Source organism: Aptenodytes forsteri, unplaced genomic scaffold (genome assembly GCF_000699145.1).
Source record: "Aptenodytes forsteri isolate BGI_AS27 unplaced genomic scaffold, ASM69914v1 Scaffold154, whole genome shotgun sequence".
Lineage (NCBI taxonomy): Eukaryota > Metazoa > Chordata > Aves > Sphenisciformes > Spheniscidae > Aptenodytes > Aptenodytes forsteri.
In genome coordinates, this window is record NW_008794083.1 from 1,201,708 (window position 1) to 1,215,922 (window position 14,215).

The 14,215-nt window shown below is 36.6% G+C and overlaps 1 protein-coding gene across 1 annotated transcript in view; it reads left to right on the plus strand.

The window, feature by feature from the left end:
* The window catches only part of FANCC (Fanconi anemia complementation group C), an 87,973-nt gene that overhangs the window by 727 nt on the left and 73,031 nt on the right, over positions 1-14,215 (plus strand). The window contains exons 2-3 of the mRNA XM_009273047.1: positions 10,467-10,640; positions 12,209-12,293. Of these exons, the coding sequence (XP_009271322.1) occupies positions 10,476-10,640; positions 12,209-12,293 (250 nt within the window). The 5' untranslated portion in view covers positions 10,467-10,475. The remainder of the gene's footprint in view (positions 1-10,466; positions 10,641-12,208; positions 12,294-14,215) is intronic.

The window sequence follows — 14,215 nt, forward strand, 5'->3', positions numbered from 1 at the left end:
TTGTTCCCCTGCCCCCGCCCCTCCCCCCCCCTTCCTTTTTTTTAGACGGTGAAACAAAGGTGAGTACTTTCAGACCATGCTACCCATTTGCAGAATCTTCTCTACAGCTTAGTTGGAGGAAGATGATGTTCTGGCAGGAACTTTTTTAGACTTCCTCCCCCGCCTCCTTGTAATTTTAGTATGTACAGGTAGAAATGAATGCTGTTCCTCAGTATACTAATACAAAGGAATACACTTTTTTCTTTTACAGTATAGGTCATATATGACTCCTCTGAAGAGAGGACTAATGTTCTAACTTGCTGTGTACAATTTAATAGATGTTCTTCTACTTATGTTTGGAAACTAGGGAATTACTGCATATTTGTTAATTGCAGAACTTAAAGTGACATGTCTAAAAAGCAAAAAAGAAAAAGTGCCAAGGATTGGTGTATATGCAACCCCCCCCTCACTGGTAGCTCAATGTATTGTAACTCTGGAAAGAGAGGAATGCTGTTTATTTCATGGTGAAACTTTGAATTAATCTCTAGTTAAAATTTTTTTTCAGAGGAACTGAATTTTAAGGAAATAAATTTCTCTGTATTCCACTGAAGCAGTATACAATCACAAGTTAATTGGAGAGGAGGCTCAATGATGAGGGAAGCATGGATGATTAGTTTTGTTTATGTTCAGATCAGAATAGACTAGATTAGACTGTTTTGGTTGGAAGGGACCTACAAGGATCATCTAGTCCAACTGACCACTTCAGGGCTCACCAAAAGTTAAAGCATGTTCTTAAGGGCATTGTCCAAATGCCTCTTTTTAAGGCACTGACAGGCATGGGGCATCGACCACCTCTCTCGGAAGCCTGTTCCAGGGTTTGACCACCCTCTCGGTAAAGAAATGCTTCCTAATGTCCAGTCTAAACCTCCCCTGGCGCAGCTTTGAACCATTCCCACGCGCCCTGTCACTGGATCCCAGGGAGAAGAGATCAGCACCTCCCTCTCCGCTACCCCTCCTCAGGAAGCTGTAGAGAGCAATGAGGTCGCCCCTCAGCCTCCTTCTCTCCAAGCTAGACAAACCCAGAGTCCTCAGCCGCTCCTCACAGGACATGCCTTCCAGCCCTTCCACCAGCTTTGTTGCCCTCCTCTGGATGCATTCAAGGACCTTCACATCCTTCTTAAATTGTGGGGTCCAGAACCGCACACAGTGCTCAAGGTGAGGCCGCACCAATGCTGAATACAGCAGGATAATCACCTCTTTTGACCGGCTGCTTACGCTGTGTTTGATGCACCCCAGGATGCGGTTTGCCCTCTTGGCTGCCAGGGCACACTGCTGGCTCATACTGAGCCTGCTGTCGACCAGCACACCCAGTTTTTTTCTGAAGAAGTGTTGTTCTGTAGAGAAGAGGTTGACAAAAGCCTTTTAGGCATGTGAAGTTACAGTAAAAATGTCTAATACTGGATTTAAGCTGGAGGAAACAGTGATAACCAGATATAAAAGTTTAACTGAGAAAGTACAATTTGTATTTGGTACAAAAATGACTCTGTGACTAGGTAATTATAATTCATTCACATCTTTGCTTTGGCTTACATGAAGCTATGTGAGAGCGTAATATTTGCCAGAAGAGGGTAATGAAAACTTCATAGTCAAAGTTTGTGTCAGATAGCCCACGAGATACTGAGTGACACATTAGTTGGCAGATTGGGTAGGAGAAGGGGTACAAACAATAAATTACAACTAACAAGAATTTGCCATTATTGCTAATAGTTCTAACTTTTCTGGTGTAGTGACTTGGTGAGCTCTTATGCAGATAAGCTTCTCAGTGTCTTGAAATTTAGGCTCCGTTGAGACTAACAAAAATTTTGCCACTGATGTAAACGGAATCAGAATTTTGTTCCTTTTCCTGTAACCTGCAAAAGGAGGTCTAATTTATGTAGTGCTTAGACTACTGATATCGGAGGCCCATGCACAATTGATGTGTGATGTTACTAGCCATAGTGAAGCTAAACTGGTGTTAGCAATGATTGGACTTTTTGCAAAGTGGTGTAAAAATATGTTACTTTTATTTTTATGTTACCAGATATTCTACAGAAGCAGCTCTGTCTCCTGTAGTTCTCCGCAGATTCAGAGGCTGAATCATACCTCATGCCTCTTTCCAGAGTTGCATTTATTCTTTGTTTGCATTGTCTTAGCTGCATTTTTCTTTGTGTGGCCTTTATTGCGGCTGGGGGGGCAAGTCAGCTGAAAACAAACTGAGCTGAGTGAAAAGGCTCAGTCCAGCAAACTAAATCCAAGAATATTTTAACATTCATCTTCATTAGAGCTATCCCAAAAAATCTTTATCCCTCAAGTACTAGGAGAGATTGCCACATTACAGTGACCTGAGTGTTACCAAAATAATCTTGGAAGGTTTGCTATTTAGATTTTGCAAGACAAAATATGTAAGTTTTTGTCTTGCTGAGGAAATATGTTGAAAGGAGATGTGCTTCATGTCCCCCCCCCCAACCCCCACTTCTAGAAGATTATAAAGATGTGTACTTGTTTGTGCTTCCGTTCACCATGCCTAGTATGTCATTTCTAGTTTCTGCTGTGTTTTGTCATATATTGTTGTTACCTTTCTGTGGCTGATCACTGTGCACTGATGAGAGGTAAGCAATTCAGATATGGAAGAACAAGCAAGGAGTTAAAGGGTGAGCTAGAAGCCCCGTTTCTTTCAAGTCTGGCTTGTGTTTTGGAAGGCCATGTTGATCTGCTTAACATCAGTGTGCACCGGTCAAATCTGGGATTAGCTTTATTGCCTTGAAACAAATTTCCATTTTGTACATGCATCTGATTCCCTGCCTAGTGGTATGGACAGCTTTATGTGGGCCTTGGTGGATTTTGATCTGGCTAGTCCTGACTTTGAAATTCTTTTAAATTAGGACATCGTATGGTTTGGTACTTTGCTGAATTGCATAGAGCCTTCTGCCAGAGATATAAAGGTACTTTACCTCATGGTCTGTTTTCTCCTCTTAAATTTAACTTTAAAAAAAAAAAAATACTTGTGGTCTTGGAGTCTTAATAACTAACTTGGTGCGTTTCTTGCAGGAGCGACTTCCAGTGGCTTGTGATCAGACTTTGTATTCAATTTGTGTCTAAAAACATAGTAATCCATTCTGTGGACTGGTAATTGCATCTTTTGTATATGGAAGTTATAATTAATTGCCTTGTTGTCTTGTTAAGATTCATTATGGAAAGGTAACAGATAACATCTGTAAAATTCAGCAATATTACTCCTAAATGTCTTTCACATCTTTCACTGTTCCCTTGGGCAAAAGATAAGAGTTAGATGGATGTGCTGAGATATTATTTCTGCCTTTCCCATTGAAGAAGGTTTTATTCTTAGCCTCTTGAAATGGGGTAGGTCAGAAGGAAGATCTGCTGCTGCAAGACAAGACGGTCATTAGAACCAGAAAGTTTTAAAATTAATTTTTGTGTGAAGTGGTTACTGTTATCAAGGAAGGCTAATAAATAGTATCTTTTTGGTCATGAAGCCTCTAGCCTGATGAATGGGAAGGAGGAGGCTTTATTACAATCATATAGTCCTTTTGGGGGAAGAGGGAGATGTAATGTTTTCAGAGTGTTCTAGAAAGGGAGATCTTGTATGAATCCCAGCAATGCATGCTTCCTCAGGGCATTGAGCCTTCTCCAGTCCGTCAGGGCAACAGAATGCAACTGGAAACATCATTTTGCTGTTTGCAATGTTACTCAGATTAAACCTGTGCAAGAGGTTTAGTACATACGCTGTCCACTAAAGCAGCCCTGTTAGTGGCCACAGTCCCTTGAAGATGAAAATTGGGCTCTTTTTCCAGTGAGACCTGATAATGTAATTCAGAAGGCAGATCTGACAACTGTTAAAATACTAATTATCAGAGTAAATAGAGGAAACAAATACAGAGGAGCAAAATAGAGGAATTAATTACTTTCTCTGGGAGAATTGTTAGTCTAAATGTTGAATGATAATGCCACTCATCTGTTTGACAGTTATTCAGTTTACCAGATTTCGCATGCTGCTTAGGCAATGTTTGTTCCTTTCTTTTGGCAAAACTCTGTTCTTTGGTTTTATTTCCAGAGGAAGATATATTTGCATGCAGTTTGTTTTAATTTGGAAAGTCTGCATATAGACAGGCAGTTTTCTATAATAGTGGTTTGTTCTTGCTGTAAAATATCTGTGGATGTAGGCACAAAGATGAATAGGCAAACTTGCTCTTACCTGAAAAGTTCTTAAATAAAAAATCAACACTAATCGACACTGGATGTAAGCATACTGTCCAGAATCAAGTTGGAAATTGTTCTCTAGATTATTCTTGACTGCTGGACTGCCAGTGAGTGTAGATTAGACTTAATACCAACCTATAAACCAGCCTGTGAACCTAATTTCTCAACAAGGGACACTGTAAAAAATAAAATGACAGGAATAAATAATATATATTTTTAATTTTCGCATAGTCTTTACTACTATTGGGCCTTTCTGAAGTTTCTAAAAAATTATTCACTTTTTTCCTAATAAACTTTTTCTGAATTTATTTTTGGAGGGCTAGTAATAGGTTTTCTTTAAAGTAGGAAATAAATCATATTTGATCTTACGCCTTTCTGAAGTTTCTAAAAAATTATTCACTTTTTTCCTAATAAACTTTTTCTGAATTTATTTTTGGAGGGCTAGTAATAGGTTTTCTTTAAAGTAGGAAATAAATCATGTTTGATCTTACTGCCTATAACTAAGTATATTACATTTTCTTTTTGTTCTTGGCAAGTAAAAGGAGAGTTGTCAAAGTGATGATGAAAAATATACTTGTGGGAACAAGGTGAAAGAACCTAATAGACATTTTATGTAAAGAAATAATAAATGAGAAAATAGTATCTATGTTCTGGATAACTGCTACTTTTTTTTCTTTTGGCATAACCTCAAAATATCATCCATTAGATAGTAAATTTGTGACATGATTATCATCATCTTTGAAACATCGAAACAGTAAGTTAATAGTCGTCTTCTGCTCTATTAGTGTATCAACCATGCTGTATCATAATCGAGTCAAGGGTGATTAACTGAGGAGTCAAAATCATGGTATCTTTTGATTATATAATACACTGAAGTGCTTACCTAGTATCTAGTCTCCTCATTCCTAGTGTTAGTCTCCTAATATCTGTTAGAGTAATAAACATGCATAAAAGGACTGTTCTACTGCTTTTGTAGGTGTTAACAACCCTAAAAATAATTTGGAATTTGGAATGTATGTTCATGTGTTCTGTTAGCTCAGTGGTAACCTGTTCTGCTTGGGGCCTTTGGACTCTGATGTCATATAAGTATTTTAGCTGTTTTCTTGTTTTGTTTTGTTTTTCCCTCACAAGCTGAGGTTGCTGATGGGCAAGATTTGAGAGAGGAGATGGAGTAATGGAAAGTGAAGTGTTCATTTGGAGCGTGGAGCAACTTATCACTGGTTCAAGGAAAAGTACACAAATGAGAGCTTTATACCTTGAATGCAAGTTTTTGTCACATTTATTTGGAATGCTGTGACATAAGGCAATATTGTACCTTAATGGTATCTCAAAGATCCTTCCACTTGAAATGCTTTTATTTATTTAAAAATAACAGCTGAATTTACAGGATTAAAGACAAACTATGTAATAAAAATTTAGTAGTAATTTTTGGCAATCTATTAAAGCCAGATTTGGAGACATTGAAAGCTATGAAAGTTTGTTACTGAATTTTCTATGATTGACAAATTCTTTCTGAGGGGCTGTAATGTTTTAGCAACTGCATATTCCCTTTTTACTATAGCCGAGTCCTGAGTTTCAGAGTTTGTAATAGTAAAGAAGTTACTTTGCTTTCGCTTGATTTTTCTCTTTTTATGGTTTTACTTAAAGAGATTTTATTTCTACATTTCTAGAGAAAAAAATCTTCATTCTTTTACTGCCTTATGTGCTGAATGCACAAATAATTCATTTTCAGACTATAGATAAGGAGATAGTTGTGAGAAGTTTTCTGAAAACTTTGTTGGTGTCTCTTCTACCCTTGCAAATAGTTCACTGTCCATCACAGATGAGGGGTACTCAGGTATGTCTTAAGGTGGAAGGCTGTGGCAGTGTGGTGTTTGTATGTGTGTGTTCTGGAGGCTGTAGCAGTAACTGTTGTTAAGTGGAGTGCCCTGGTATACTGTAGGGCTTTGCCTTAAGAGCTGGTAACAAAAGTTATTGACTGAAGTGTTACATTTCAGACACTAATCCAGATAGCTCACTTGACAGAATAAAGCTAATCCATTCCTTGTTAGAAATGCTGCCTTCAGCTTCTGAAAGATAGAACATGTACCCTCATGCCTGAGCTCCACAGGGTTCCCTGGGCTTGAAAGTACAAGCCCAGAAAGGTTTGACTGGGGGGTTCTGAGAGAGGAGGACTAAAGACTATTTCTTCCCCTTCTTTCTAGAAGTAAAGGTTGTTTTAAGGCGATTAACAGTAAATCCAGCTCCTGAATTTCTCATATTGTGGAGTAAGTAGTCATAAATAAGAAGCAGTTTTTGATTCTTGGCAGCTGAAATAAAAGGAGTCCCAACTAACTGAAGAGAGTGAAAATGAACCTGAAAGAGACTTTAGGAATATTCTTGACAGTATGACAAGTCAAATTATTAATCAAGTCTTTATTATCTATAATTTCTGTATGTCTTTTAGTATGTTCTGTGTCCTACTGAGATCTGAATGTTTAAATTACTTTTAATTAACTAATAGTTTTATATTTCTCTTGTTAATAAAATATGTATCCTGTGACAGTTTTTGAGATTAAATCTGTGTGTCAGGTTTGGTATGTTATGTTTTCTTTTTAATTGTGTTATTTATCCATTCAGTAATTTTACTGTACGCTTTCCAGTAATGTTGAGGTGAAGACAAAAGTAAGCTATATTAATAAAATTGCTCTTTTCAGGACTAGATGCTATAGTTAAAATAAACAGTCAATAACTTTAACTGTTTCATTGGTGGCTTCTAAAGAAAGCAAACACGTAAGTACAGCTTAAAAATCATGCTATTGCAAATAGAACAGGTGTTTGGGATAATTTTTTTTTTCTGGTTTTCTTTTAGTGTGGCATAAGCAGTGTTGCGATGCAGCAAAATATTAGTGCATATTAAATTAAGCATGTTCTTGATCAAGGATGAATTGAAGCACGGACTAAATGCTAAACAAGGGCCAATGGCCTGTATGAACAATGCAGCAATTCTTGGAAATGCCACTTTAATATACTCTTCTGTAGATCTCAGGATAAGTTTTATAAGAATGTGAATTGATTGTATCCCAAAACAGATGATAGCAATATTTTTAGCACTTACAGATTTTTTGTGATGATAATTTTTGAAAATCTACATTCAGTTCCTAATAGTTGCTATAAGGGATTCTGCTACCATTGAATTGGCAAGAGTAGTTCTTGTATAAAGCTTTACAGAAGTGCTCAACCTTGCCTCCTCCCCCCAAAAAGAGTGCAAAGATTGTTATTCATGTCACTCTTAATGGTTTATTTCCCATTTTTTTTCAGTGTATATACCACAGCTTATTACAGATACGCACTGTGGATTACCTGTTCTCTTAGTCATATAGGTCACTTGCTCCTTATTTCTGGTATTATAGTATTCTGAGCAGTTTCAGAAAATCAATTGCACAGAAAATACATTTATTTGTCCCTCAGTCCACTTTAGAAATGGGACGGAGTACTGACTCCTCCATTTTCGCCTGTAAACTTGTCCATGAATGAGCATTAGACGGCAGCTAAAATTTCTGAACTCTGTTTTAGGAGAGGTATGAGATACAGAAAATGATGTGAAATGAGCAAGTTGAGGATTGATCCTTCTGAAGATAGGCTCTGAACTCTAGAATGTGTAGTTGGGTCTTTTTTGGTCAAGTCCTTTGCTTATGCTTTCATACAACAAGACAACTGTGGAAAATACACTGCATTTCAGGTGAGGATTTTGAATAGCCCTGAACACAGAACTTACTTTGTTTTCTTGGTGAAAAAAAGACAGGTTTATTTCTGTGACAAGTCTGATGATGAGACAGCTCATATCCAAGATACACAGGACAGGTATCTTAAGGGAATTAACTATCGGACACTGTAAAAAATGCATACTTGCAGTTAGCAGCATATAGAATAGATATACTTTTAAGATTTGCTTTCTCATGATCTGTGCTGATGTACTGCTTTTTGACTTTTTTTTGTTGTAGTTAAACAAGAATGTATATCTCAGGTTTTGACAGTTTTTTCTGTAAGGCAATGGCTCTTGACCAGCTAAGGAGTTGCTAAGGAGTCTCTCTGGACCAGCAATCCAATTTATTTAGCTGTAATTAAGAAGGGAGATGAAGCACTTTTCTTATTGTGGAGCTGGGATTTCAGACTTCTGGAAAAAGACCATCCTTACCCTGTGATAGCTGTGCCATTCTGCATACTGGAATAGTAGTTACAGGTACCTGGTATAGGAGATAGGCCTGCTGATTTGCTTACCTTGAATCTTCTGTTAATACGTAGTCAACTTATGTGACAGTCCCCAAAATGCTGGACTGTCTTTGGTTCTTTTTTTCTTTCCCTTCCCTTTTTCTTAAACTTAGGAGCCATTTTGTTAGGGAACTGATTTTTTAGTTATTTGGTAGGATTAATCTTACCTGGGGCATCAAACAGGCTTATTAATTTACTCAAATCTGTAAATTCAGTTCCTGGGTTGAATTTGTTCTTAAAGTTTTCTTAAACTTTCAGGAGCCATTTTGTTAGGGAACTGATTTTTTAGTTATTTGGTAGGATTAATCTTACCTGGGAGCATCAAACAGGCTTATTAATTTACTCAAATCTGTAAATTCAGTTCCTGGGTTGAATTTGTTCTTAAAGTCTTTGTTACGTCCCTGTGATGATAAGAGTGTTTGATGGCTAATTGCTGCTGGGTGTTTGACTTAGTAATTTCAAAGAGCTGTGGTGATGAAGTCTTGTAGCCTGTTTTTGATACTTGTAGAAGATCAGTAAGATGTTGGCACTGCACAGGTCCGTTTAGAGTTCTGCTGACAGCAGCAGTTGCAGGTAGGAACGGGAGTGTAATAAAGAACACAAAAGCATTGGCTTTGCTTGCATTACTTTGAACATGTTCAGGGCAAATACACATTGAACTCTGGCAAGCCAACAGCTTTATCTTACTTTTTTTTTCTGGACAGGATCCAAAGTCAAATAATAGTTGTGATTCACTGTGGGGTATTTATTTATTTATTACTCGTAGAAATTAAACAAGTTTATTAATGATCTTCAGATTTTTATCTGTCTCAGATTAGCATGCTATATAAATGATGGGATTGTAAGGGTTAGCTTTATAAAGCAAGCTTGATTTGCAGGGCTGCTGCTCAGGTTCAGGTTTATTTTTTTGGTCTGTAGCTTACAAAGATAAATATTCGCTGATTTCTGTTGCTTCTATGAGTGTCTGAATTTGTCTCCAAGTGGGCAACAGTTCATTTCTGAAAACTGCCACCACATTTGTGTTAATTGACAGTTGTCTTTTACAGTCTTGACAGAAAGAACAATGATTGAATAGCTGCAAGAGCTCGTTTGCTTTTTCAGCCTATGAGGTGTTTCTTTCAGAGAGATTTAAAGGTTGTTGTAGTGCCTGCTGTGCTATTCTCTGTCCTTCTGCCAACGAAAAATGTAATAGCAAAGCAGAAAAAAATGTGGGGTTTGGGTTTTTTTGTGTGTGTGTCTTTTACTGGGGCAGTTCGGTTAGATTTCAACATTCTGGCTTGGCAATAATGCTCATCTCTCAAAGACCCAGTTTTTACAGCGAAGTATGCCATTGGATATAGGTTCTATATGGTACAACTTTTATTCAGAACTGAGTTATATGTAAAGCTGTATGTGGTCATATTTTTTCCCTCTCCTTTGTATAATAATACAAAGAAAAACAGAGCTGAAATACTAAATGTATTAGTTTCCTTTAAGGAGAATACTCTTTTTCACTTAAAACTAATGATCAATTACAAATGTAGAACTTAAAACAAGTGAAGGCCCCCTAACCCTTTTGTTTTGACTGAGCCTTATTTTAATGCTTTCATTTATCTTGAAATGGTCATTTTCAGCTTTTCATTATGCAAAGCATTCTAAATAAATGCACACGTTATTCTAATATTCTTTGAGTGAAATATTGGTGACGACAAATTCAGATAATAAAAGCCTGAGATACATCTGGGTGGTACATTTTAAGGTAATTTACTGATTACTGTGCCCCCTTTGCTACTTTGTCACAATGGGGTTATTGTTTTACCTTCTTAGTACTACAAAGAAAATTGGCACCCTTATGAGATGTAAATACAAAGATACCCCCCACACCCCCATTCACATCTGAACACAAAAAAAGTTAGCAGAAATCCTTCTTCCCATTTTCATTCTTGGTTTGAAGCCAGTGTTTAATGCTGCCTGAAGTGGAGTTACAATCTTTTTTTCAGGATTGTGGAATGGCCCAGGACACTACGGTGCCCAAACTGAACTTTGAATATTGGTTGGATAAAGCTATTGAATGGGGTCAAGCCACCACCTTGGAATCCCAGAAGGATGTGTGCCTTCACTTGCCCCAGCTCCAGGAGTTTCTACATCAGATTTATGAAACTTTAAAACATATGGTAAGTGACTTTAAAAGGAAGAGTGACCTGTTTTGAAGACACCCTCGGAAACAATCTGCACCATGTTTTGACGAAACTAGAAGCTAACAGTTGCAGAGAGGTTTGTGTTACTGACCTAATGTATTGCTGGATCAGAGAGGCAAATTGGGGAAACAGTCACAGGTAATGCAAACAGGAGTGTGCTTTCTGTTTCCCTGATTTATTGTGAAAGGAGCTTTTTCTTCTTGATTGGTTGTTGTCACGTGAGATTTCCCAGCCAATGCTCTAGCCTCTTTAAAAAACTCTTTAAAATAAACAAGAATTTGATTCTGGTTGTCAGGTCATAAATTGGATTATTTAAAGGCCTTAACATGTAAAACTGTAACTGATCCTTTAAATCTTGGAGAGTCTGTTGACATGTTAACCCCAGTGTTGTGGCACACATAGTGAATTCTAGCAGCATGGTCAGATCATTGGCATATGCTGCTGGCTGTTCTGTTTAGTAATTTAGTGTCTGCACTCACTAGAGTGCTTTTTTTAAAAGTAAGTTTAGTTGTTTATATGTTTAGTTTTGTATATGTTTTTCTGAGCATGGCTTTTTCAGTATATGTAGTCAGTATAATTAGCTTTAGAAATATTGCATTATGGCATGAGGCTGACTTCTTATGGAAGTACTTCTTTTTAAATATTCTTATCTGAAGAGTTGTTATTTTGTTTTGAACTGAATTTAACTTTTAAATAAAAGATTTTTGGGGAGTGGTGTTTTCCCATATTTATATATGTCATTTTCTTAAGGGGGAGGGAAATAATCCGAGGCTTGGCCTGAAATGGACCTTGTGAATATGGCCCCAGAAAGTCTAGGGCTAGCCCCAAACGTGAGACAAATGTAAGGAATTTATTGCAGCAGCAGGAGATGGTTATCGTTCCTGCTACTTGCATGTTATCTCAGCACAGCACCATTTTTAAAAGCCTTTATTTATTAGATAGTAAAGCTGCAAAAATGGAAAAATAAGACTGATTACACAGAATTGTGTATAAACTACATTGTCTACTATTTTTATAGTGAAGCTGCTTTCTATTTGGTTAAAAGTTAAATTGCAGTTTGTTACTGGCTAGTCATTACGTAAGTTAATTTAAAGAAAGCAAGTGAAAGTAATAGAAAGATAATTAGTTTTATGCCATAGTAGGTACTCATTTCTTCAGAAACTCTGTGAGACAGTATATTAAAGCAATGAGGATCGACAAAAATCTAGTTTAATTGTGCTTTTATTATCATGAAATCTTGGTTACTAATACTGTTTTCTGATTACTGGATGGGAAGCAAATGAACACATTTTCTACCATAATTAAGTATTAGGTTGAGGAAATTACTTACTTAAGCTTTAACTTATTTGAATTATGACATTATAGCCAATTTCAGGAAGTTCTGCTTTTATTACATACCTGCAGGTGTTTTGCTTCCAGAGCATTTCACAGCAAAACCACTGGGACTGTAATTTACAACAATCTGTATCATTAACAGTTCTTCTAACCTACTTCTGATGTGCAGTATATTTATTATCTTTTTGTTTGTTTTTATGTTTTAACAGGATTCAATTGTAGCAATACAGCAGTTCCCTTTAATTGGCCAGCTTCTAGGAAGGCTTTGTTGGAATCCTTTTGTTATAGGATATGGTAAGAATGTGTAATGATACTTCTGCAGCAGTTCCAGAAACTTTATTTTATACGAATTAGGAAAATACAACTTGTTATATACTTTGATTTTTTTTTTTTTACACAAAACCAGAGCATTCTTTTTTACCTAAGTAAATTTTGAGATGAAAAGGTTAGCCAAGTTTTTAAAAATATGTGACATTGAAAAATCTTAAATTTACTTTTAGAGCTGATTAATTTCATGGATTAGTTGCAGAATCTTGACTTGGGAGCAGTAGGTTTTAAACCCAGTGAGTGTTTATGTGCATCACGATTTCCGTTTTTCTTATTTTCTTGTTGTATTAATTACATTTGTTAGTTTCTCAAAATGTACAAAATCTAGTGTTTCAGATTACTTTCAACAGAAGTTTCTTCCAGTTATACATCAGAATATTCTATTATATATGCTAATATACAAGAATTAATTTTTGTGATACTTTGTTTTTTTTATTAGTGTAAAGCTCTACTAAGTTATCATTGTGTTTGTTTTTACTGAGTTTATTCTGAATGTGTGTTTTCCCCATCTTGTAAACTAGTGAAAATGCACTTAGAATCAAAAGCAAAACAGTGAAGTGAGGACATAGGAAAAAAGCATATGAAAAACCAAAAGGCTCTTACTGGTAATGTATATGTGTGTAGGTGAGAATAAAGAAGAGAAAAGAAATTGGGGACAGGAAAACAGGGAGGGAGGAAACACTACTTGTGCTACCTTACCAGCAGTTCCAGTACATTTTTCAGGAATTGAGATGTTGATATGTTGATAAATGACTCGGGATCTACTTTTAAGCAGAAAACTAATTCTGAGCTTCTCTGTGAGCCCCTTAAAATAATCTTTTGCCAGTCTTCTGCTACTACTAAAAATACAAAAAAAAAAAAGTCAGATTTTGTCTCTTCTGCTTTACGCTTCCTTTTGGGGAAATACAGGAAAGGACAATTTTTGTGTTCACCTGGAAGGGCTTATTAAGTCAAGCACAGCATTATGCTAAAGTGATCATATGTCTTCTGGTTTGGCTTTATCTTCTTCTAGTCAGCTCCCAGCACAGGCAGAATGAACTTGTCTGCAAAACACATGGTAGATGTGTGTTACGTCAGCACTTCCCTCTGAAAGGAAAATTTGGGAAGGAACCATAGATTTAAACATAGATCACTTTTGCAGAGCAGCAAATGTGTGCTTTTGTGGCACCTTTTGAGAAAAGCCTTTTCATACTTTACAGACTTATTTTTACAATGGAGAGGTTCCCTTTTTAATCAGTTTCAGTTTTTGAGAATGTTGATAACTGTTGATGTTTACAATTACACACATGCTTTTCTTTCTAAGTTTTTGTTTGGAATATACAAGTCTTTAGACCACCAGTTTTTCTAAGCTGATGATATACTGTGGTACAGAAAGTAGCTTCATCTATATTTTTCATCAAAGTTGAAAGCCATCTTTCTGCTTTTGACTCCTTTTCATAACAATCCCAGCAATACGTTCTTGGTCTCCTCTACTTCTTTCCTCTTCTTTGGGATCCCGCAGCATTTTCTAAAGCAAGAAAAGCACTTTTTCTGCAAGTTGATCATTACCTCTGAAGATTGCAAGAGAATGGAGTTTTACTACAGGGGTTTTTTGGTCTCAAAGTTGCAAGCAAGCCAATTCGGAGAACTTCCCTTGCTCAAAATGGAATCCTTCACTTTAATGCTTAAAGATGAGTCAAGGAGATTTTCTGACATAATAGACCTGAAGATGTCTGCTTATACATTCCCACCGCTTCCTCTTTTTGGAGCCACCTGAGTGCTCTTTGGACTGCTGGCATTTTAGATTCAGCAGATTTTCATTTTGTTTGGCAATAGTTCTGAAGATATTCTTTAAGATAGTGCTGGCTATAGCAGATGCTGACTCTCAAGTGGGTTTCATGTAATTTCTC